Raw genomic sequence first — 26583 nt, 5'->3', positions numbered from 1 at the left:
AGAAAGAGGGTTAATGAGCATTTTCCTCTTTTGTGGAAATGCACCACAAAAGCTCCTTTGCTTGAGAAGAGTCAAGACTTTCTGTGTTCCCTCCCTTTCTGATGGGAACACCACCCTGTCCCACCCCCCAGGGCAGACTTGTTGAGTATTGTGCTCAGGACTGCATTCCCAGCAGACAAGAGGGTGCTCTGCTTAGCTGGGACATCACAATGCTTGGGGATTCTAGCGAGGACGGAACAGTATAGGAGTTCCTCCGTTCAAGTTGACTTTCCCAAAAATCATAACACACTTGATCTTAATTGAACTGTGGATCTCTCTCGTTGGCTTTCCTCCAACACCTTAGACAAACACACACACACCCCACCATATACCTTCACTCTCCAAATATCTCTTTTCCAAAGAGAAATCTAATAGGAATTTTTTCCCATTTTTTTTAAGAAATCTGCTTCACGTTTGTGGAAACCTATTTCTCTGAAAAGAAATATAGAATATCTGATTGACTTAATAAAATAGAGACTCTTCATCTCCCTTTACCTTAACAAGTATTAGTAGGGGAATAGATCACTCAGACTATCCCCCCCCACCCCGTTGTCGCCTGTGAGTTCCGTGTATGACCTGTGGATCTGATTTATTTACGTAGGGTCACTGTTTCGCATCTCACACACCCTCTGTGGTCCTCGAATCCAAAGCTAAGGAAATCTCTCCTTCTGTTCGTGTTTGCTATAGTTTAGAGGTCAGTGCACCAAGGACAAGTGTTCTTACACACAGAGGAGGAACGTGACACAAATCCAGTGTGAAAACAGCCCGGTTTAGAACCAAAACACACAGTAGGAAGGCAGGGACCTACTCCGGACCACCGTACCCGAGAAACGAGATCTTCCAGTGAACGGTCATGTAAGGAGATTCATATTAAAACTCACATGAAATTAAGTGTATAACATATTGACCTTTTCCGTTTCACCATTATTTCTATAATTATATTGTTACTCATAATTTATAATGATCCAGCGGCTTACTCCAAAATTGCTATAACCCTAAACAACATTCGGAGGAGGTATACCAGGAGTGTTATTATTACTAATAGCCAAGGTCACGAAATATTGAGCCAATATTGTCTCAGCCAAGACAATACGGAAAATAAATGACCGTGTCTGAACTAGCGGTATGAGTTGGCAACAAATAAAGCTCTTCTGTGTCCCGGAGGCAAGAGTGCGCAAGAAAATAATGAGCAAATTGTTGGAAACGGACAGATTCTAGCAGACCAGTCACGTGCCCAGTTCCCATCCTAAACGTTCTTTTGCAATATTGTTTATGATATGCACCATATGGGGAGTCGGGTTTTTAACACATTTTACGTAACTGAGACTTGTCCTAATTGTGAGAAACATCTAAGTTGCAAATGGGATGGAGTTACAGTCCATCTGATGGAAAGTAAGGGATCAGTCTCTTTTTAGGGAATGATTTTGCTCTATTTTCCAAACAAGTATAATTCACACTACCCAAATAGTATTTTCTAAACATACACAATTGCTCAACTGTCAATAAGGGTAAGATTCTATGTTCAAATGGGCAAAATCTTCTGAGCTGATGGAAAAATGCATGTTTTCAGAAATCCACTCCAGTCGAACTGTCTTCACAAAATACTAAATTCCTTTCAGTGAATCCCTGTCAGGGAGATATTTGTTCCATCATCTTTCATAATTACCTTCCCTCACAAGCTACGTCTACACAACGTCAAACATCCAGGTGACACATGAAAACGGCAATCACCAAACTGTTTTCACATCGCTGCATGCTGATGTGGATTGGTTAAAACATCTGTCTCACTGTGTTAACTCACTTAAGTTTTACTTTGTCACCTGGATTCTGCCGGTATCTGCATACAATTGGAATACCTGTGACTTGATGAGAAGAGAAAGGAAATTAATTTCTCCTTTATCTCACATAAAAAAAAAGAGTACTATTGTCTTTGGATGTTCTAAGCCACTCTCCCAAGAAATGAATTTTAATGCTTTCCTGATAATTAATTTCTATAACTCACATAGGATGCTGGAAATTCATTTCACAACTGAGGCTGAAAAAGACAAAGCTTAGGAATAAAGCAGAGCAGAATAATTCTCTGCTCTTTGAAAAAAAAAATTGTATTCCCTCTAAATTCCCTTTTGTTAAAGCCATACTCAGTCCTGGCAGAAATGATGGTCCCTTGGTCTTATTCCTTAAGCGGACCCCTGCACGATTGCAGTAAATAATTATGTTCTAGACAGGAAACATGTATTATGCACGGGGCTGACATTTATATTAGACCCCATGTGCACATGCAATTTCTCTGGTACATTCTGGTTCCCTTTTTGATGATTAATTATGTTCCACGAACATGGGACTAGAGAGAGGTTACATGTGCAGGATACGAGGGTAAAGCCCTCTACGTGGATGAATGCCTTAACCTCCTGGCACTTCTCAATCAGACACAGAAGGAAATGGGAGGCACAGACAAGCCAAGGGAGCTGCCTCCGAGTCCCTCGGCTGGCAAGGGGACAAGATGGCATTTTTAACCCAAGCAGTCATGTTCTTAGAGCTATTCCTATAAGCTCAGCAGGAGGAGGGAACCAAATTTACATTAAAAAGCTTGAAGAAAACAAAACAAACAAACAAAAAATAGCACAAAGAGTCACTCTGCCCAGAACAGATCAGATCTTGAGGTCTAGAGAGGAAGAGTGGGGAGCCCAAAATATTTAGCTAGCATAGGTGCAAATAGGACAAGAAGCCATTGAGAGGTGTAGCTGACGTTGTGGGTGATATTTAAAGACCTAAGAGGACAACTTTGATGTTTTGCTGTAGGTCCTCCGTGGACACTGACTCTGGAAATTTGTTTTAGGTGCCTGGGTAAATTTAAATGTCCCTTTATGACATCCCTATGTAAAATCACCGTATTTCCTAAATATGGCATTTAGCAGGATTTGCCCTGACGCTGTAATAACCCAGTGGACAAAAAGGTTGGATGCATGCACTATATCTTAATGCCTCAAATCTGCAAAGTGTCTGCCCACAAACTGGGGCTAGTATTGTCTTCTTGCTACCCATGCAGCAAGCAGCACATTTTAACCACCCAGCATTAAGATAAGAGCGTTTTTCTATCAATAATACTTGAGGTTGAAAGGGAAACAAAGAAGAGTCTCAGAAAGGGTAGGGGTTGGGAAGGCCCACAACAATATAATTTTTTCAGCGATTACTTTGTTTTCAATTAGGGTAGGGACTTGACTGTGCATTTCAAATAGGATTCTAATGCACCCCCACAAATGTCGCCGCTTCCCAGAGCAGCCAACGTGTGCTACCTTACAGTTTTGTAGCTCAGAGTTGCATGGGGCTAAAATCAACGTGGCAAGCGTGGTTGGGCATCTTTCTGGGGCCCTCGGGGAGAATCCATTTCCTGGTCTTTTCTAGCGTCTAGAAGCGGCCCACAGTCCTTGCCTCCTGGTATCCTCCAAGCCAGGAAGGCTAGATGTTTCTTTATTGTTGCTCATGAGCTCTGATGATTTGTGTCTCCCTGTTCCCTAATCGAGGGTCTTTGCTCTTAAATACTGGGCCCACCCAGGTAATCCAACTTATGCTCCCTCTATCCGCAAGTCAACTGATGAGCAAATATAATTCCACCTGCAAGCTAAATTCATTCCCCTTTGCCATGGAAGGTCACAGAGTCACGGGTTCCAGGGTTTAGGATGGAGACACCTTGGGAGAGTCCATGTTCTGCCTCCAAGTAGACACTTGTCCCGAAATTAGGAATTCTTGTGTCTTTTGCAACCATTAACATCTAAAGCATGCCTGGCGCATAGTTAGGTACTCAGAACTGTTTTTGGCAGTGAAGTCCATTTGTACCTGGTCATCACCTGCACTACCTGGGTGATGCAGAGAGATCAATCTAAAAAACTGAGGTATCAGAGTGGAATTTTTAATTCCGAATATCCAGTACTGCTGTCTACACTGTTAAATCAATGCATTGATATGATAAGATCGCCCATAAAAGGAGGCCTTTGGAAGAATCAGCACGATGCCATAATTTCCATGTGTTATTAAGGACGGGGAGTTTATTCATTCAGTGAATAGCCAATAATTAAATATCTAAAGCTCCACATTGATTCTCAAATGGATGCAAATATTAAAAAAAAAAAAAGAAAGAAAGAAAGAAAGAAAAGAAACTAGAAAACTCCTGACCCAACGGGCTGTGATTTGTTGTTTGTACAAAATGCCAGTATTTATATATTGTAGGAAAACAGATTCTACGTTTTTCAGCCCCTACTGGATTTCTGATTCTCTTGTCAAGATTGTGCGAGGTACTGCAGGCAAACATGCTCTGAGAACCCGGAAAACGTAAAGAGGTGGCCCCGGGTTTATTCTTAAGGTGCGATGGCTTTTCCATGGGGTAGCACTTTTCACATTTTTATATGCCCAAATTCCTATTCAGTACTAAACCACAGTGAAATGGCCCAACTGTTTATGGTTTCGAGCCACACAACTGCACATCCACGGTGGTTCTGTAATCAGGGAGGTTCCTGATTTTTCTCCGGGAGCGGAGCCCACGAAGTCGCCGGCTCTTAGACATCCACAAGGCAACTGTATTGGGAGAGTGATTTGAATCATTTATCCTGCTTTATTCTCCCCGTCTCCTTTTCTGCCTTCCCTTCTTTTTGCTTTTTATTGGCACAGTTGATGACGAAAAAGACCACACACCAGTCGACTTTAGAAGTGAGGCGTGTCATTGGGTTTTGGGTGCAGTGAGCTTTGCCCACGCTTATGCACAAGGCACTCATTGAGGCAGGTCCGAGCACTGCGTGCAACCATGGCATCCAAGTGTCACTCTAACCCGTGAACGTCGCATTCAGACCTAGACTTTGCAAGGTAATTGTGTGATCTCTTCCCATGATGACGAGGGCCCCACCCACCAGAGATTGCGAATATAATAAAGCACCATCTTCCCATTTCTTTCTCTGGGTGTTCTCTGTGATCTCGATAACACAACCCGGGCCTGGCGTTTCAAGACACCCTACGTGAGCTACCTTGTAGCATATATGTGCAGAAAGCACAATATGGCGGGTCCAGGACAACTTGGGAGATCGTGGATAATGTAATCCTCTCTTTCAGACCTTTAGCCAAATCTCAACTGAAAATCATTCTTCGAATATTCAAGGGAAAGAAAAATGGAATTTCTCCCCTAAAAGTTGCAAAGGACACACTGCAGTTTCTACAGTAGATGATGTCTCTGATTCTGTAAATTACTTCTTTTAGTTCCAGGAAGATTTATGTTCCAGGCTTTTCTTGCTCCTTGTCTAAAAATAGCACATGCAAATGGTAAATGAGGAATGTGTTCATATTGTGGTGTAACTTTAGTCTGGTTAGCCTTTCTAAAAAAATGTTTTTAATTTGAAACCTACACAGAGAAGGAGATAATCAAATTTTACTACCATTGGATTAAATTAATAAATCAAACATCATTGTTTTTTACAGATTTTCACTGCTGTGTTATTGAAAACACAGGAGCCATTTTGTTCAAGCAAGCACATTATTTCCTAATGTAGCTAGAATCATCTAAGGACACCCGTCTGCCGTTTGATTGCTGTGAATATTGGGAGGAAACAAGGTGCAAATTGATGTTAGCAACACAGATTCTAAACAAAGAAATCCAACCATTTATGAAATATCCCTTGCTTCTGTATTTAAAACAATCTGTGGTTTTCCTTTCAAGCCTCAATAGAAAGAAAAAGAAAGAAAGAAAGAAAGAAAGAAAGAAAGAAAGAAAGAAAGAAAGAAAGAGAGAGAGAGAAAGAGAGAGAGAGAGAAAGAAAGGGAGAAGGAAAGAAGGAAGGAAGGAAGGAAGGGAGGGAGGGAAAGCTAAAATCTTAAGGCATTAAAGCAAAAGAAACCATGCCTTATAATCTTCAGTTTGCTAACTCGAGCATGATAATGTTCTTAATTCTATTGTTTTCTCTAGATTTCATTTTCCTTTATAGATGATGCAGGTATACTACATAACTGTGTATGCTCAGACTGGTGACCAACTTCAAAGAAACCCTGTTACCATGCTGAAAAGGCAATACATGATAATAATTAAGTCATTAATTATAGCATTGTCCATTTCCTAGATGCTCAATAAATACAAGTGTCATGATTTATAAGGTAGGGCAATAGCTACATTCAAAATATGAAAAAGAAAATAACTGGGTTATAGGAAAAAAATCATGCACAAGATATTCTAAATGCCTCTTGGCCAATCTGACACCCGAGTGAGCAGGTGCTGTTTTCTGTTCTCAATAAAGTACTTACCATCTTCGGTGGGCACGTAGATATTTAGGTAAAGGCAGTCTTCGTTTTGATCTTGAACATAGGTCATTAAAGTATCCAAATTGGCAGTAAACCAGATGGGCAGCATATCGTGCAATAAAGACCTCTCATCTAGGTGTTGGGGGCACACAGCTGCGAACTGGGTGGCATTTCGAACTCCAGTCCATGAGGATGGGGGTTCTGGGGGCTGAAACCGCCTCTCTCCAGTGGGAGGTGAGGCATAGGGGACCCCCAAGTATTGCTCCACGGGACCCAAAATCTCATTGGGCAATGGTGTTCTTAGGCCCCGAATTTTGCCATAATTTGTGTTGACGACTGGATACTGTGCTTGGCTGTCAATGAGCGTGAAGCGAATGGCAAGAGCGGTTATCCACAGGAGAACGTTGGAGTTCAACATGACGCAGACCGGGGTGAAGAACAGTGGCAGCCATAACAGTCCCTTGGGTCTCGACATTGTTCACTGCCACATCCGTGGGGGTCTGTGTGATGCAACTCCAAGCAAGCAAAGCCGGGAAGCGAGCCTGCAGACAGAGAGGGCTTTCCAGGGAGCAGAAGACCCAGGAGAGGAGCCTCCGAGATGGGTCATAGACAGAGCCCGAGGTTAAGGACACACCCAGCTGTCTTCTCGGCAGCCCATTGCAGGAGAGAGCAGCCCTCTCTTAATCCTGGAAGGGAATTCCAGCAGGTGTGAGGCTCCAAGGACACGGTGACCATCCGACACCTCCCAAGGACAAGGATTCCTTAGGAAAACTCCAAGGCAGAGCAGTCCGCCTAATGGGGAAAGAAAGCAGATGAGAATAATGAAGCCAAGGGAAGCCGAGCAACCCACAGGTCTTCCCTGCAACACTCAACATCACTCGACGAAATGCTCATTCACTGATGAATCTGTCCACCCACATCTCCACGGAGAAGAATCTAGCAAGAACATGACTTGCCTTAATTCTTGCTGGGCACCCCATGATCTGGAACGATGCACGGCATTTAGAAAATATTCAACAAGTCTCCGTTGAGTCAACACACAAATCCCCAAAAGTTACACATCTCGTTCAGAAGACTGTAACGATGTCTCCCAATTTCACTATTTACAAAGACTGGTCAGTCAGTGGATAGGTAGCCCCAAAACAGTGTTTCTCAAACGTCTAAGGAAACTGCCACATCTCCCTAAGGGGATATGCATGCAGCCTATCGACGGTTTTTGGTATGAGAGTAGGAGAAATGTGGGACAGGGCTTTATGTCGTGTGGATATTTATCAGACACGCAAACGGAGCATGACCTAACGGGAAGAGCGTGGGCTCTGGATTCTAACCCTTCTCGGGCGATTCCGTGGTGTATACCATGAGGCTACACACATCATCACCCTAGAACTCTGCTCCTCGTAAAAAGTGAGCAAGATGGAACAATTCACACATAGGCTGTAGTATGTGCCGTCATAACTAAAAGCGTCGATGCGGCCGTCCCGATTTTCACATAAAGCCATCCACTGCAAACCTTTCACCTCACAGCCCATTTTATTTATTTTTGTTTGTTTGTGCAGCCCATTTAAACTTTTTTTAAGATTTTATTTACTTATTTGAGAGAGAGAGGCAGGCTCCCCGCTGAGCTGGGAGACCGACGAGGGGCTCGATCCCAGGACTCCGAGACCATGACCTGAGCTGAAGGCAGACGCTTAACTGACTGAGCCTCCCAGGCGCCCCAAGTAGCCCATTTTGAAAGCTGATGGTACCTTTGAGCTACCCTCCGTTGAGTGGGATCTCCCAGAGTTGTGTGGATGTAGAACCTATGACTCTCACTAGATAAATCATTCCTCTTATGACAATACAGAACGTTGGGCCTGACTGGGAGAGGATTGTAAATGACCCATTAGGGAAAGAAAACATTACATTAGGTGTTGCAAGCACTATAGCTTTAAATAGAGCGTTCTTCAACTCAAAAACAGACACACGTGCCTGGAAAGATGTCGTGGGTGATTCAGAGTATTTCTGGACTAGAGGATAATGATGCATTTAAGTGGACAGTTGAGCACTTATTGACTAATATATCAATAAGCTCTTTTTTTTTTTTTTTTTAAGGGAAAGCTACTGGAGCTCCACCACCTCTGGAGGAAATTCCATAGTCGCTGACACCCTGGGCCAAGTTCATCAGAGCTGAGTGAAAATGCACTCCGAGTCTGGGTTGTACCATTGAAAGTGAAAAATAGCATCACACCAAATGGTGGATGTATGTGTTTGCTTCTATCTTTGAATTCTGCCATGGACAACATTTGGATTTCTGCCACACAGTGATCCAATCTCTGAATAATTAGGAGGCAGACAAGAACAAGGAAAGAGGTGATGACATGTTTGGAATCTTTTGTTTTCCTGAAAGCCCTTCTGATTTTGAATCAGTATTAGCTGCTCCTTCTGGGGCCTTCCTGGCGATAAAAGGAGACACCATTAATTTGTGACTCTGGCGGACTTGGGTCCTCGAATGCTAAGTCTGTGAGTTGAGGAAAGTGAGCCGAGCTGCCTGGGATCTAGGTAAATGCTCTATCGTACCTTCTTCACATGGGGTCTGGTGAGCAGGAATGAGGCACTATGCAAAGGTGTAGGGCAGAGACAATGCCCACTCAATAAACACAAAATGCTAGGATTTTGACCACAGGCGTGCTTGAAAGAATCCCGCGTACAGAGACAAAATGCACAGGCTGTGAAGTCAGCCCAGGATTGGTGCTGAGCAAGTGTAGAGCAAGGACTTTAAAATCTTTGAGCTTCCCTTTCCTGATCTGTTTATCACTGCCTGAGAATGAAATGAGAAGGTGCACATGAGGCAGCACATCGTCCCTGGAATGCAGAGCTCAGCAGAGGTGGGACTCGGTGGGTTTGTGTCAGCACTTACAAAGTTAGCTCCATTGGGAAATTCTGGCCCACTCCACACTTCTCCAACTCAACGTGGACGAGACTTTCTATAAGCCACATATGCATTACAAGTAGGGTCAGGTCTAGACTTCATGCTGAGTCCAAGGATCAAGTCTCTCCTCTGCCCAAATTTACCTCCCCTGACCCCCAAAAGGGTTTTGAGGCCAGACCAGCAGAACCTAGGAGAAGGTACCCAGGGGGATGTGAGCACTTTCTACGTAATGTACATACGTTCAGGGCTACCTTATTTCCTCGCTTTTTTGAAATTTGGCTAATTTGCGTACAAGTCATACAATCTGAAACCCACGGTTTCTGAACCTCGGCACTGTTGACATTGTGGACCATATAGTTCTTTCTGGTGGGTGCCGTCCTGTGCCCTGTAGGGGGTGGGGCAGCCTCCCTGGTCTCCAGCTAGTAGATACCAGTAACACCTCCCCACCCAATTTTCACCATCAAAAATGTCTCCCGACATTGCTAAATGAGCCCTGGGGGCAGCATCCCCACAGAGTGAGAACCAGAGAGCTGAGTCACCCAGTTTGGAATTCTGGTGGCCATGTAAATGATTAAGTATCTGTGGGTACAAGTAAAGATTATGATGTGTGTGTGTATACGTCACACATTCAAGTATTGGTCAACTTTAAAAGTTTTAACATTACAAGTCATAAAGAATTTTAAAATAAATCTATTAAATATGCCTCATGATCATTAAAAAAAAAAAAACTTATGCATTTAACCAACCAATACATCTGGGGACAAAAAAATAAAAGTCCTCCCATGTAGACCTCACACACTGCAAAGTATTTCTCAAGGGGTGAAATGTGGTTATATATGCATATAAACATATAGATTTAGTATATAGCATATATTACATATACTTATATACATACATCTGTTTCATATATTGTATTTTTTTTATTTTTCCCAAATTAAAAAAAAGGCACACTAGAAAAGGAATTAGCCGAATAAAAAATTTTAATGAAACAAAATAAAAATCATAGTTTCATTGAATACATACAATTTGAAAGTGAAGAAGGGCTTTCTAGCACGCTTTCTCTGCAAAGGTTGCACAAAGAGGAATATTTCAGACTGGCGTTTTGATGTGATTTATACCTTGGTGGGGTATTTTAGGATGATTCTCTACAGGGCGGTCATCCTGCCTGAGATTGTAATTAAGACAAGGCTCAAACTACGCAAGCATATCAGAATACAAATGGGTCAAAATAAAAGTCACAATGCATTTCTCCCCAAAGTGTCCATCCCTCGAACAGAGATTGGTTTCATGTTAAAATATGTGTCTCACTAAGATGAGCCCAGACCAAACGTATTTTGGTATTTTGAACCGACAAGGAATAAAATCATGTCTCCCCGGCATTCAAGACCTTTCCTTTCCAGACTGTGAAAAATACATTAGAGGACAGAGAACTCTGTGGATCCATCTTCAAAAACCCAACCTCCTGTCCCACAAAAAACGGAGAGAGGATGAATGAGCTGGATGCAGCCCTGCTCCGTGCTGCTCTCAGCTACATGGAAGGCCTGAGACTCACAGACAGATCTGCTGCCAAGAGGGACTATGAAGACTCACTTTCATCCAATGTTTACGAAGCATCAGGAATAAGAACCGCAGACTCTGGTCCTTGCCCAAATTAATGAGCTGGTACAATCATCTTCCTATACTGTTCACTATGAAAGCCTATGACAGCCATTCTTTAAACTGCATGCAACCTATAGACATCACTGGGGTCCCTCCCTTTTGTTTCTGGGGAGGACACCAACATTTTCCAGTGCCTGAGTGGGGTGCAGTTCATCTTTTGTCCTACAAGATAGAGCTCGGCCATGAGGTAGCCCAGGGGACGTGTTACCTAGAGGTACAACGTCCACTTTGTGCATGGGCTTACCACACACACACACACGCACGCACACCCTCACGCACACCCGTCAATCCCTACCAAGATTCACTCAATGCCAGCCATCAGCCAACTAGTATATTATTTGCATATATTTATATTCTGGTCTTATCTCCTAGGGGAGCAAGGTTACAATCTGTCAATAGTCTTTTGTCAAATGTTACAGCTCATTGCCCATTGATCTCCGCACTTGCTTTCAGTTCTGAAAATCAGATCCCATACAAGCCCACCATGTTGAACCATGAAGCTAAGATGTAAATAAATTGATTGGAGAGGAAAATAAAGATGCCAAGGTGGCAAGATGATCTTCAAGGTGGTTTTGTGCCCCACTATAGCCTCGGAGCAACAGCTCCATCACCTGCCCACCCTACTTCTGTTCTTCTGCGGAAGCGTAATGGGTCAGGAACACATGTGAGCCACAGTGGAAGGATCTGGAGTTTGCAGCAAGAGGATACGCAGAACACAGACCAAACCCAGGACAAAGAGATAGTGGCTTCTATAGGGTCCAGTCAAAACTGGCTGGATAGAAAGACATTCAATAGTATGTAGCCCGAAAGTAGGATTTGGAATAAGATATGGATTTTTCTAGAAGAACTATGTAGACAAGAGGACCTACAATGGCCACAGAAATAAAGCGACACCAAAACCTAGCCACAGGTCAATACGTATTTCATAAAGATCACCATTGTATGTTATGGGGACACTGGGGGGGAAGAAGATATGATCCCAGCCCGCAACAAGTTTGCATTTTCATGTAACTATCCCTAACAGGGCCGCTTGCTTCCTTATTCATGTTCTGCACATCAAAAGAAAACACAGGGATCGGCATGTGTGAACGACTCATTAAATGCTTCATTTTCTGTGTCTAATTCAACTATTACCAAATATGATTTCGAAATCTAAATCAAACAACTTGCAAACATCTCCAGGGTGTTTGTGGACTTTTGTCACCAAACTCAGGCATACGTCTTCAAACTCAAAGTGCCCTGTCTCTTGACTATTGTCATTTACATATCTTGCAATGTTCTGAAGAATCTCGTTTTTGATCCACTCACATTGCCCCCATATTTTGTTCTATATTTCAAGAACTACTACCATTATATTTTTAGTTATGCTGGTGAAATTAAAAACCCTCTTTGGTGGCTCTCATTCCATGAGTCCGTATGGTAAGCCCTCAAATCGGCCAACAGTCTCACAGGACAGGAGGCTTGACCTCATTCATTCTTGGCGAGATACAGAAGAGATCAGAAAGGATTAGCAAACATTCAGAAGACAAATGGTACCAAGTGTTGAGCAAAGATGTATGGTACAGCTAGAACCTCAAAGCATCCTGATGAAAATCAGTGCAATCCCACTGAAAACCAATTTTGTGTGCCATGCGGAAGTCGAGCATACAGAAGACTTTGGTGCCAATAAACATGCACACACACGGAGACACATATACATACTACCTGCTACATATAGGTAGTATGTATAGAGCTTCTTTAAAAAAAAAAGACTTTATTTATTCATTTATTTGAAAGAGAGAGCATGAGCAGGGGTAAGGGCATAGGGAGAGAGAGAATCTCCAGTGGACTGGAGCGCAGAGCCTGATGCAATGCTCGATCCCACACCCTGAGATCATGACCTGAGCCAAAACCAAGGGTCAAATGCTTAACTGACTGAGCCACCTAGGTGCCCGTAGAGAGATTCTTAAATATTTGTGTCTGGAGACATGCACAAGAGTGTCCATGTGTAGCCATAATCACAGGAGAGGAAAAAAAAAAAAAAAGAAGAAGAACTAGGGTAACCCAGATGTCCACTAGCAGGAGAATGGACTAATACATGTTGGCATACCCAATACCCAAACAGAATACTATACAATAGTGAAAAATGAATAAAATACAGACATATGTATCAAAATGGAGAAATCTCAAAAATGAAAAGCAAGTCACGGAAGAATACATATGGCATGGTTTTTTTTATATACGATCATAGAATACTAGACAGGGCATTGCTTAGAACTATATTTGTACTAAAATATTAAAAGTGCAAGGCCATCGTTAAGGCCAAAATCTGGGATAGCACTTGTGTCTGAGACATGGGACAATGGGACTCAACCCACAGGCAAATGTCAAGATAATCGATAATGTTCTATTTTGTAGACTGGCAGTGGGTATGTGTGTTTAATTTTTTGCTTTTAAATAAATATATATTATTCATATATTTATATTTTTATATATAGTGCACATTTTATGAGTATGATTCTTTAACAATGCAAGTGTTAATCAAAAGTTGCATGTCTCTGTGGGTTTGGCTCAGTAACGTCATCTTCCCATGCACTATCGAAAGAGATTTAAAAACCGAAGGAAAGATAGAGACTGTTTTCCCCAAAGTATATAACCCATATACACAAGTTCTTAAATATATAAGTCTACTAATCCAAAATAATAATGTGATATGAATATGCATGTATGTGTGTGTGTCTCCAAATAAGCCACTGAAATAGTAAGCCCCCTTAGGTTCAGAAATTATGTCTTCTCCATTCTTTGTAAATCCCCACGGTATGTTGTTCAATGCCCTTTATGTTGTAGATAATCAATAAAACATGTTATATGTGATGCTGATTACCCCTTTCCAAAGAGAGGGCTCTAGGCATGAGCCGGCAGAAGAACAAAACTGAAATACAGCAGGAGACGCATCGCAACACATATTCGTCCATGCGTTAAATACCTGGGGGGCCTTCTGGGGCTTGGTCAGGAACATGCCCTCTAGACTCACGCTGCCTACCATAAACCCAGCCTTGAACTCCTTCAGCAACCACAGAGGAGGGTGTAAACCATCAACCCCTCCAGTTTCTTATCTATAAAATGGGCAGAGTACAGGATGTAACCTTTGGACATTAGCGGGTATGTGACTGTAAGTGTGTGGGAATATACACGTGTGTGTGAATATAGACCTCTAATTATATACTATATATAAATACACATAGATATAAACATATATAAATATGTACATAAACATGTAAATTTAGAACAAGAAGTATCCTCCCAAGAAATGCTAACTAATTAGAATTACTTTCTGAGGTTCTAGTAAATGCTTCCACTGCGGCACCCACTCTGACAAATATAAAGAGACGCCAATCCAATTCCCATCTGAACCTCGTCTACATCCCAGTTGATGACATAAAGCCTGTATTGAAATTGCTACAATTAAGCACGAGCGCGGCCCATTTCCTCCTTCTGTGGGGACCGTGGGCTCGTGCAGGATGGAATTTGGGATGGAGTGCCTAAGAGATGCATTTAAAATTTTAGATGTGTAGAGAGAGCTGGGTTCTTCAAGACAGTAAAGGAGGAGTTAAGCTGTGAACTTCAAGAATGTGAATACAAGCTTACCAAGATTTATGGAGAGTGGAAAAGATAATATGAGAAGGAACACTCACATTATGTCATAGTTACTTCCTAAATGTTTACATTCATTGCTAGACTATGAGCAATCTAAGGGCAAAGACCAGAGATGATTAATACTCACACTTGGAAAACAGAAGGTCTCAGCAGAGGTTATTAAATTAAACGGAGGAGAAAAGATGCAGAAGGAAGTCAGAAAGACAGGAAAGGCAGAGAAGAATTGGCAAGGTCAGGTTCCCCGATGTTCTCCTTAGCTCACCTGCTGTGGGTAAACCTCTATGCCCACCCCCAGCTCCAGTCATGTTTCTGACATAAACTTCCTTTGGGTCCTCTGGTCTAGCCCCTGCGGTTTCTACCCATAGGAATTTTATCTTGAAAACAGGGAGTCTTGGTTCCCTCTTTGACACAGCAGTAGAACATGGTAGAGTCTTTGGCACTTTACCAGTTTCGGCCAGTTTCAATGAAAACTAACTTAAAAAAAAAATAGCATTCTGATCCAGTGATGAGACTAAATTTGTTTGCACGTCTGCAAGCAAAGTAAGGACTCCCGGGTGCCAGGCCCTCTGGCCGTACTAGAGAAAGGCTATGTCGCAGCAATAAACGATGAGCAGACATAATCTCAATCACTGAAAGGCAATATTTAAGAGAGAGAGGACTTTGCCTTCTCCTGCAAAGGAAAACTATCAGTTTTAGTAAAAGAAGAGTTGCATAGTTATTAACAACCCAGTTTGACCTGGAGTTGGAACCTCAGATGTGGTGGGTCTGCAGACAGATGGCTGAGCACTTGGACCCTCTGAGGTTAGCGTGCACAAGAAGGGTGTGCTCCCAAGGGAGAGACAATGGCAAGAACCATTTCGGGCGATAATGAGAAGAATGTCTCTGTGGGTCTTCAGTAAGTAGCTTTGAAACTGCTGTTCACAGCCTCCCCTAATGAGCTGTGTGCTGTCCAAAATGGAGAGTGTCTTTAGAACGTATCCCAAGACACCATCCATGACCCAAGGACCACTTCGATGTTACATAACCCCAGCAGGTTGAAAAAAGAGGGCAGGAGATGTATCTCCTAGGGAAGGCTGCTCCATCTTGTATGGAAGACCCTGTATTTTGGAAATTACCGTGTCTGTGCGATGTTTGCTCTGACTGTTCACATTCTCCTTTCCTGGGTTTCTGATGGCACAGTCACTTGTAATGACAAGGTGACGGGCTTATAAGCTGTAGAGCTCCAGGTTATGAAACAATCCCTTCTCCACACGTCTTCCTTCCTGAGCATGACTCTTGCACAAGCTCCCAGGAGAGGCAGGATTTGTCTTCAGTCTTGAGCACCACATCCCCCCAACCCATTCCCCAAAAATAACTGCTCTGCATCCCTCCAGTGGGAGTATTTGTGTGTGAAAACAGTCTTCCCCAGAAATGGAGACACTACAGAGAGGTTTCCTGCTTGGGGATCAGAACCTAACTGAGATGACCTTCCAGGTCTAGGACATGACCAGGGCTTCCGAGATCGGGAATATGGGCAAGAGGCTTCCCTTAAAAGCCTTTCCCGCACATTTGCATGGGAAGGGAGAAGAAAAGGGAAGGGGGGGAAAGGCTGCAAAATAAATGATAAGAGTCAGAAAGGCAAGAATAAGAAGTTCAAAGTTGAGGGACAGAACCAGGGTCAAGTCCAGAATACATGATGGGACTCCAAGGCATCTCCTTGCAAATCTACCTCCAAAGCCTCACGAACATTATCACAAGGCAAAATTCACTAAAGTGAAAAGTATTTTGCCAAGAAAGGCAGTAAATAGCATTCAACAATAACTGCTCTTGAAGTCTTAAAATTTCTTAAGTAAAAATGATAGGAAGAGTGTAAGCCACTCCATTGCCATTTTGGGGTTTTTTTTTTGACAGAGAAGAATTCTTATGCTCCACCCACCATAATGAGACCTTGTCAGTCTCACACCCATCCCCCAGCTCTGGAAAAAATCCCTACCTACACATGCAGGCTTTAAAAAGGAAGTCTGGATAGAAAAATGTTTAAAACCCTTCCCTCTACCCAGACTCCACAATCCCCACTCCTACCCAGATGCTCTTCAATGGACGCCCTTCGAGGGTTCTATGAATGTGAACACATACATCTCATCCTTGTTTTTGCTGAATGTGAACTGAAATGTGGTATTTTCTTCTTCAACTACAAACGTGGTAAGTGTAACACACACACACACACACACACACACACACACACACACACACACACACACTATCAGAAATTCCTGCAATTTTCCCCCAGTAAAAATCACATATATTTCCCCAGACAATACTACATATACTCACAGCCATTTTGAAATTGTGCCATTAATGAGGCTCTTAACCAGATCTGAATATGTAATAAACAGGAAAGAAGCACATATGTTATTATGGTACATTTAAAAAAAAAATCTTGATAACTCTTCCAGTAAAACTGGTTTCCTTTTAAGCTTATTTATCTTCGGACTTAAAAGTGTTGTTTTTATTTTTTAAAAGATTTTATTAATTAATTTATTTGACAGGGCACAAGCAGGCAGAGTGTCAGGCAGAGGGAAAGGGAGAAGCAGGCTCCCTGCTGAGCAGAGAGCATGATGCAGGACTCGATCCCAGGACCCTGGGATCGTGACCCGAGCCGAAGACAGATGCTTAACCGACTGAGCCAACCAGGTGCCCCTAAAAGTGTTATTTTTAGAAAAAAGGTCTATTTTTCACCAAGCTGACAAAGGGATCTCACACACTCACACACACACACACACACACACACACACACACACATACCCAAGCATTGATGGTTAAGAAGCCTTGACTAATGGCCAAACTATTGACACAACCTGCCTCGGGGTGGTGAGGAGATAGTCAGCTATCATGACCTTGTGGATACAGCAAGGTTACAGCACAGCTCTTTGTTGGTGGAGAAGGTGGCTATGGTTGGACGAATGAAGACCATCTACTCAACTCTTTTGTACAGGCGTTTCTGGCTCTTCTTCCCTCCCTTGGGAAGACTTGCCCTTTGCATCAGTCCACCATGAAAATAAATGACCCTTCCCTCCACCTGCAGGTCTCGCTTGGCTCTGGTCACATCCACCCAGGTGAAGGACGTCTTCCCGGTCACCTCTCCCTGGACACCTTTGGTGGAAACTGAAACCATGTCACCTTGGCATCCCTAAAGGCCAAAGCTGTGCCCTGCAACAGTGGGCAAACAAGTGGCTAACAGCAACATTGGAGCTTCTCTCATCCAGGAACCGAAACACCTGTGTTTGCCCTTTGCATAGGTGTGGGGGGTTGGGGGGGCAGGATCACCTGCAAGACCGGGGCACCTCTAACCTCCAGAGGGACTCCAGCAACCACATGGTCTTTCTCTCTGAACAAAGCCCCTTAAATTTCACACCTACAACTTGAAAATAAAGGAATGTCAAATTGGATGTCGTGTGCTCAAGGGGAGTCTCTTCTATGAAGCCATGAGAAAGAATGCCAGCAATAAATAGAATTGATAGAGGCATGCATCACCCTGTTGCTTCTCGATCCCTGCCCTCCAACCCCCATGCTCCATTTCTCAAGAGAAAAAACGAGGAAAGGCTCAATATTATATAAGCTCCAGAGTACTTCATAACAAATGGCAAAATCCTGAAGCTCTAAAAGGGTGGGCCTCTCTCTTGCCAGTATGGGCATCACTTTTGATCCCTTTTGAATCTCAAAACTCCTTGTATTTCTTAAATGTATGTATGGGACGATTTCTTTCTCCCAGTCCCCTCCTTCTCTATACAGAAGGATATAAAAAGGTTGGTCCTTTTTTTTTTCCCCTAAGGTAATCAGATGTCACAGATTTTCTGCAATTAATGCTTTCCTTGGCTATTTTCAGACCTCCTATTAAGAGCTATTCTCTTACCGAAGCCTATTCCTCCGAACCCAATTAAACCTAATTAAATCCTCTGCCATGATTGTTCTATTTCCCCCATGTTTAATTATCTCTTAACAAGAGCATTACTGTGTGTTTTCAATTGGCCACCCCAGACAGTGTCACTGAGAGTATGTGGTACACACATCAGTGAAAGCTGGATGTGAAATTATCACCTGGAAAACTCCCCCGAGTGGAAATGTACCAACCGAGAAGGTTCCATTTTAAGAGTTCCTACTGCAACTTCAAACATGAGAGCACCGTCAGCTGATCTCATCAAAAAGGTCTTAAAACAACAAATATAAAACAATTTGCCTCTATGAAGTATGTCCTTTGAATTAACTAGGTCACTAGGAAAATGTGCTGAATTTATACAGCCCCGATAACTGGCTTCAATATGTATCAACAAATAAGCTTCAATTTTATATGTGTGTGTATATAGGTGTGTACACATTGTTGTGTATGTGACAGACAGTAGCTGCTTCCCTAAGATTTTCACAGACTAGATTAAAATTACAAGACCCACCCCCAATCAGGACATTTTGGGTGTTCAATTTTATCTCACAGATTAAAAGCTTATAGAAATACACAAAGGAATATTTTTTAAAAAATTCATCAGCTGTAAGGATATTCTAAAAGAGCAAGGTTAGGAAGCCAAAACTCATAAATAGCAAAGGAAAATCGGAAGAGGCAGGGAAGAGACATAGCTCCCCATCAGAAACACTCTGGTTTCTCGGATCACGGAAAGGGACCTCAAAGGAGGAGAGACCACAGGCATCTCCAGCAGAGAGGGGGAACAAATGAGTCCGTTCTCCAAAAATCAGTAGTTGGACAAAGAGACTCAAGATGAAGATCGTGTCATGGTGCCAACTCTAAATGTCAGCACTGCATGGTTTTAATGAGTTAGCTTCTCCGAGGATAAAAGGGACTCAAACACAAATGTTTGTGGAAGCCAGCGGCATCTCACTGGAGAACATGCAGACCTACAACCTGTCTGATATTGATAAGGTGGAAGGTGCACTGAAGAAAGGTAGATGAGGCTCACTGCAAAAGGTAGGGAAAGCGGTCTATGGATCATCGCCAGTGCTCGTGCGTAGGAACTCAGTACTCCCCATTGTAGCAGCTTGGGAAAGAGCAGGTTATAATGAAAGAAAATTTTGCTTCAGTACAAGCATCCTTGACCACTGAACAAATTTCTGGCACCGGTAATGATGTCCCTGGCCCTTGACTGAAAGGACCTCACGGAAGGAGACCAGCGGATGCACGGAGCTCCTGCACGGGGCCACTTGGAACGAGTGCCAGGGAAATGCAAGCAGAGAAATTATATTTAATTCAACCTCATGTGCAGTCACAGAAACAGGAGAAACTGGAACAATTACATTGGAACGGCGCCACGGACCACGCACAATGGGCTTCCCGTAGGATAGGCAAAGCACTCCAAAACAAGAACATGCTGTGACTTCAGTTAAGGGTGGGGGGAAAAAAAGTAAAATAACCAGAAAATAGAAAGCTTTGGGGGGAAAACATTAGGTCATTTTTAAGTGATTACAGGCTTTCTCTAAAGAACACATCACAGGACAGAGGGGACAAAATAAAAGACTGAGTGATGAAATTTGCTCAATAGGCATCCTCGACTTAATTTTTTAACCCAGAGCACTGTGTCTAGATGAAGGGAACAGTGGATGGGATTTTAAGTCAAAGCAATGACCTGTGCTACTCTAGACCCGTGGTTCTCACATTTGACCTGTGCTAGAATCCTTGGGGGACTCCTAAAAATCTCACTGCACAGGTGGCACCCAGGACCCAGGCAGCCAGCATCTCTGGGGGACCAAGGCATAGGTATCAGGTATGTCTGAAATTCTCCAGGTCATGCTAAGGGTCAGCCGAATTTGCAAAATGGTGCTGCTTCTGATGGGGCTCTGCACATATGCCATGCACCTGGGGCCTTATTTTATTTTCTTCTTTTTGAAAAATTGTGTCTCAACAAAGACTTGCACGAAGTCCTAAAACCCAAACTATCAGCATCATTTAAACAGCATCAGTAACACCAACTAGCAAATCCCTACCCTAACAGGCCCCAGCCCCATGGCCATACCATGACCATGCCTGCTCAGGGGATATATTATATATTATTTCTGGATGCTATCTAAAATTTTTCTGCAGGCAACCACCACCCTGTTTGCATCCTCCCTCCATACAGCCCAGCAGAGTGACAACACTATTCTGGGGTATATCACTCTTCAATATTAACATTATTGTAACCAGGAGATTCATGGTCACTCATGAACTGAGCTTTCTACTCTATAAAATCTCCTTCCCTGAATAACCTGTTCTATCTGGAGACAGTAACAGCCCCAGGTTTTCATTTTCATGTTTTCTCTGTTGTCTACTGTTCAATTTTTCTAAATGCTCCCACAAAACTATAGCTCATCTCAAGTACTCTTTGCACAGGGTCAAATGCCTATTTCCTTTTATTTTATTTTTTTTCCTCCAGGTCTGTCTCTCTCGGAGCCTTTTTGTCCCAATGTGCTCCTAGCACTCATCTCAGACCCAATGCCTCCCCCCATCTTCCACTGAGTCCATTTTGGTTTCTTGGAAACCAAGTCTTTCCATTTTATTTACTCCGCTATTTGAAGGATGACATAATCACACAACTTTCTGAGAAAGGGTGCATGAAAGGTCAAGCTTTCGAAACCTGCATGAGTAAAAGTTTCTTTACTGTGACTTCACATTGACAGTTTGGTTCAGGATAGAGTTCTATCTTGTCAAAATTTGCTTTTCTTACAACAAGAAGCAGAAGTGTTTCTCTGTCTCCAAACCTTCAGTAAAGACTTGGAAGGGTCCCATGGCATTCTAACTCTTGATTATTTATGGGTCGTTGTCTTTTTTTATATGCTCCTCCAACAGCTCTGAGGATCCCGACCTCTCAGTATCTCCTCAATGTAGCTGCTGTCCTGAAATCCCAGGACAGTGTGCTTGAAGTAAGGTTCATTCCAGTCACATGTTGGGCATCCAGTGTGCCACAAAATCTGGATGCTCAGGTCTTTTGATGCCAAAGGAAAAATTAAATTATTTAGAAGTCATATCTACCTCTTTCCGGAATCACTGCATGTATGATACATTCCTGGATTGAGTTTTAATTTTCTTTCATTTTTTTCCTATCACTCTCTCCTTAGCTTTCACCAACAGGAAATATCCTCATATTTACTTTCCCATCCAAGTTTTAAAAGCATGCTTATTATGTTACTTTTTCATAGGATCTGCATTTCTTTTTTGTTTGTTTGTTTTCAGGATCAATATTTTGCCTTATCCCTCACAAGTTATGGATTAGAGATTTTTTTGTGTGTTTTCTATTTGATGCTTTGTGTGCTTCATCCAGATAACCCTTTTCGATTGGCTATCTTTAGACTCTCTTACTAAAGGTTTCACTATAATACGTAGGATTAAGACTATCTTTTTTCATTTGAGAATAAGCTCTATGTGGGGGTTTTCAGCAGGTGGAACTTTGTACAATGAAAAAGCAATTTACTCAAATGGTCTTCAAATGCCATTTATGGGATTCTTTTCAGAAGAAACTGCCTGTTCAGCTTCCCCATAAAAAAGAATCCTCCAGTATCAGTTTGTGCAAGTCCAGTGGCTTTCACCCTGGTGGGAGGAGAGGGCGAGAGAAAAGGCTGACTGGCCACTGGCAAGCAAACTGCATCTACTTCCCTAGTTTTCGGTCTAAGCACTCAGTGCTCACTCCACTAAATCTTCAAGTGCCTGGTTTTTTTTGTCTGGGTTGAATTCCTCCTGCATAAATTTCTTCAGTTTCCTGAGGAAGGGGGTGAAGGACACTTCTTTGCCATACAGGATGGAAATGTGTGGTCTCACAGAACTTCAACTGAGCACAGGGTTTTGGAAGAGGTAGCAGGATCGATGCATGTGTTCAATCCAGCCTGGATAAAGAGAAACATGGAATTCTCCACCACCGTGGAAATGATTTATTTTTCTTACTCTGACAAAAATAGCTCTGCACATAACACAAGAACCTGCACTAAAAAATAAACTAGCAAGAGGAATGGTGGGGTAGCATGAGATCATGTACCATTATACCACCCGGAAGCATGGAGAGTGCACTCTACGAGATGCAATCTCATTACATCAAAGTAAATGCTTTCCAAAGTCATTTAAGACGTAGCTTGATCCAATATATTTCGTGTAATATTTCATTCTTCTTTACATAGCACGTCATCAAGTATTTCTTTTTGTTTTTCATTTTTATCTGGCACAGATGCGTCTAATACAGTTAGATTAAAGCAATTTTTAGATTACTAAGAAATAGGGGTAAGAGTAAAAATTCATGTGGAAGAATAAGATGGCCCCAGGAGCGAGGGGGAGTGCCATGCATCAAACACACGACAAAATATATTTGCCAACATTGAGCTCTAAACTTTCCTCAATTAATATTCTCACTTCCTTCCATCTACATCATCCAATCAGCTCAAGACTGTAAGCTGTGTCCTGTCCATCATATGTTGCCGAAAGGTCTCCTAATGGCCACTAGCATTTCCACTCAGGCTAGGGTCTCTCATCTAAACCTAAGTAAGAACCTCACGTATATGTTTAGGCACCCGAACATTTAGTGGAACGGACTGTTTGCAGGTCTCCTGACAAAGCTCTGAAGTCAACGAATATGCTAATATGCTACGTGGGAGTAAGCAGTCCCCAAAATCCAATGCGAGAAAAGAGTAGACATCGGCGCCGTGGTCACTGGCATTTTCCCCACACCACAATCACCTTGTTTGAGGTAGCAGCAACACTGAAGTTAACGCAGGGTGGGAGAACCGCCTATCTCTGCAACCAGTTACGCTGCTGATCCCCCTCCATTTCCGCAGGGTAAGAAGCACAAAGATGACTTTGAAAAGTATAGAAAAGAAACTATTAAACAGAGTTGCCTATCAAAGCCGAAGAATGTGATACAGCTGTTTTGCAAAAAACACCAGACAGCGCATTCATTTAGAATTACAGACATTCTCTGGCCCTTTAGTCTTTTATCCAAAATATATCAACCATCTATGACAATTTCCATATCCTTGAATTTGCAAATGAAAAGTCCATGGCTTATCTAAACAGTACTGTGGGATTAACTTTCCAATTTTAGGATTACATCTACAGAAAATTAAATCCCATACATTTTCCCCAGAGGAGAAACTTACACAGGGAAAGGTTGCAAAGATGTGGAAAACATTTACATGTAGGGGAAGGAAAGCAGATGACAAGGAAGCAGATGTAATTTTCTGTAATATCAATGATTTATTACATTGGTCTCCTCCGTTAAGCTCACCGTGGTAGAGGTCTGTTACTAAGATACACGTGATCATGGATGCGGATGTCAGTAAGCTCGCGTTGCCTACTACACCGTCCTCAACCAAAGAACGGAGGTCAGTGGGCTGGTCTGCCGAGAAATGGGCACTTCCATACGCCTCCTCTTACTTGCTTGTTTTCCATGCTAGAAATGCTACCCTAAAAATAGCTCTGATTAATCCCTTTGGCAAACACACTGCCACTGTCTTTGGAAGAATGATTTTGCTGAGTGCATTCTCATTCCCAACGCAAATAACCATTTCAGAAGTCAAGACAAGAAGTAGCTTCTTCCCTTTTACAGAACGTGACAAATAATGTATATTCCAGCAATCATCATGCTCCTTGGTGTTTACCCAAAGGGGTTGAATACTTACATCCATACAAAAACCTACATGTGGATGTTTATAGCGGCTTTATTCACAATGGCCCAAACTTGGAAATAACCAAGATGTCCCTCCCTAGGTGGTGAATGGATAAACTGGGGTCCATCCAGACAACTGGATAGCACTCAGGGCTAAAAGGAAGTGAGCAATCAAGCTATGTTTGAAAAGTTGTGGACGAATCTTAAATGCACATTACTAAGTGAAAGAAGCCAATCTGAAAAGGCTACATGGTCTATGATTCCAGCTCTAGGACATTCCGGAAAAGGCAAAACCATGGAGACAGTAAAAAGATCAGTGGTCGCCAGGGGTTGGGGCAGGGGGTGGGAGGGATGACTAGGCAGAGCACAGAGAAAATTTAGGGCAATAAACATATTCTGTATGATGCTGTCATGCTGGATATAGGTCATCCTACATTTGTGCAAAACCACAGAATGTACACCACCAAGAGGGAGCCCTAACGTAAGCTGTGAAGTTTGGGGGATAATGACATGTCAATGTAGGTTCTTCCTTGGCAATAAAAAATATATATAGAGTTGACACCTGTCCAAGGAGAGAGAGGTGGTGCCAAGTATTCACACCATTTTTTTTTTCTTTCTTCTAAATCCTGTGCTCTTAACCACTGGGATATAAAGTGTTTCCAATGTGATGGCATTCTACGGAGTAGAGCCGAAACACTTCAATAATATAACCCCTCGGTGGTAATTGAGCTTTAAATTTTCTGGTGCTTCTTAGAACTCTCACGTTAAAGGATATTTGGCAGCGTTAATATAAAGAGGTTGCTGACTTCAAATCAATCCCTCTGCAATTTAACTGAGTTCTTAAAATACATCAGCAAAATTGAATATTTAAAATAAAAGACACAATGTGCAAAACAAAAAGGATTACTGAGAAAGTTTCCACTCATGTTGTGGAAATATTATTTACAAGTTTATGGAAGCAATTAACGCATGTCTGAAGCCACAATCAAAGTGCTTGCAAAGGACAGAGGAAGGCCCTGCATGCATTCCCTCCACATCCTGAGTCTGGGGAATCATTAGACACCTTTTTCTTCTGACAATTCATGTAAAATTTCTAAGTCTTCTTGGAGAAAAAAGAGCACCCACTAAGTTCAGATTTTGAAGAAGTTGGTGCCTGCTATTTCCACATACACACAAAAACCTAGGATTCCAAAATTGCTCAGATTGGCTTAATATTCTGGGTCAATATTGTTTCACTGTCTATGTTAATTTCAGTCTGCTTCCCCCTCCCCCTTATTTCTAACCCATTGCCTTATACTTGCTCCTTCATATTGAAGGTCAAAAGGCAGCTCCCGAGAGATTTTGGATTCACGAGGATCTCAGGTAAGTACGTGCCCTACCCCAGCCCAGAGCAAACCCTGACAATGGCCTCCTGGCTTCATGCCATGGTCATCCTCTCCCATGCCTCTACTGCATAGCCACCCTATGACCTTGGTGAAGTCATCCAACCTTCAGTGTTGAGTTTCCTCAGCTCTAAAGTAAAGAACGTAATTGTGTGGTAGGTGGAATGATGGCCGCCCAAAGATGCCCTCATGTTAACCCCTAGAACTCTGAATATGTTATGTTATGTGGAAAATAGGAATATAGGTTGCAGATAGAATTACAGGTGCTAATCGGTTGACCTGGAGATGGGGAGATGATTCTGGATCCCCCAAGTGGGCCCAACGGAAGGACGAGGCTCATTAGAAAAGAACGAGGGACATAGAAGAGAGTGAACCAGAGAGATCATAGTATAAGAAGGACCGAAGCCAGTGGCTTTGGAGCCAGAGGAAGGGGGCAATGAGCCAAGGAATGGGGCAGCCTCTGGGAGCTCTGGCAAAGAAACAGATTCTCCCCTAGAGCCTGTGAAGAAATGCAGCCCTGCTGCCATGTTGATTCTAGATCCATAAGATTCATGGTGGACTTTGGAACTCCAGAAGTGTAACATCATAAATGTGTGTTGTCTTGAGCCGCTGAGTTTGTAGTAATTTGTTGCAGCCACCATAGGAAACCAATATGAATGGTAAGTACTAGATACAGCGGTTGAGATGATTGAGTCGGTATATAAAAAGCACTTGGAACAGGTCCTAGCACAGATGAAAAGCTGTCTGATTGTCAGCCTATGTTATGGTTGATAGCCCAAAGAGATAACGCTGGGTTCAGGAGGTAGAATGCTAGGGTGGTACGGTGATAAAAGAAATAACGGTATTTGGGGGCACACGATTCCCCTTACATTGTGCACGTAAATAACATCCTATTCCATCTATCATTGTTCTGATTCCACAAGCATCATAAAATATCTTGGTACGTGTCTATTTCCTGTATCGGATGGTCTAGATTGACTTATAATTCTAGCCAGTTGCCACACAACAGATTACTCATGCAGAATCATGTCCTTTGAGCATGAAAAACTGCTTAGAGGTAGAAGAACCTCTGGACATT

At 42.5% G+C, this 26583-nt stretch overlaps 1 protein-coding gene across 4 annotated transcripts in view; it reads right to left on the bottom strand.

The window, feature by feature from the left end:
* NLGN4X (neuroligin 4 X-linked) overlaps positions 1-6787 on the bottom strand; it is a 212176-nt gene extending 205389 nt beyond the window's left edge. For 2 of the 4 annotated variants that reach the window (XM_028115065.1, XM_028115066.1), the window contains exon 1: positions 6316-6787. In XM_028115065.1, the coding sequence (XP_027970866.1) occupies positions 6316-6787 (472 nt within the window). Of the gene's footprint in view, positions 1-6311 lie in introns of all 4 variants that reach the window. The other 2 variants (XM_088028522.1, XM_088028521.1) reach the window with 2 other exon arrangements.
* Between the last annotated feature and the right edge of the window lie 19796 nt (positions 6788-26583).

Source organism: Eumetopias jubatus, unplaced genomic scaffold, assembly GCF_037043125.1.
Source record: "Eumetopias jubatus isolate StellerSeaLion01/CBP00866 unplaced genomic scaffold, mEumJub1_p1.0 scaffold_11, whole genome shotgun sequence".
Taxonomy (NCBI): domain Eukaryota; kingdom Metazoa; phylum Chordata; class Mammalia; order Carnivora; family Otariidae; genus Eumetopias; species Eumetopias jubatus.
This window is presented reverse-complemented; position numbering and strand designations above follow the sequence as displayed.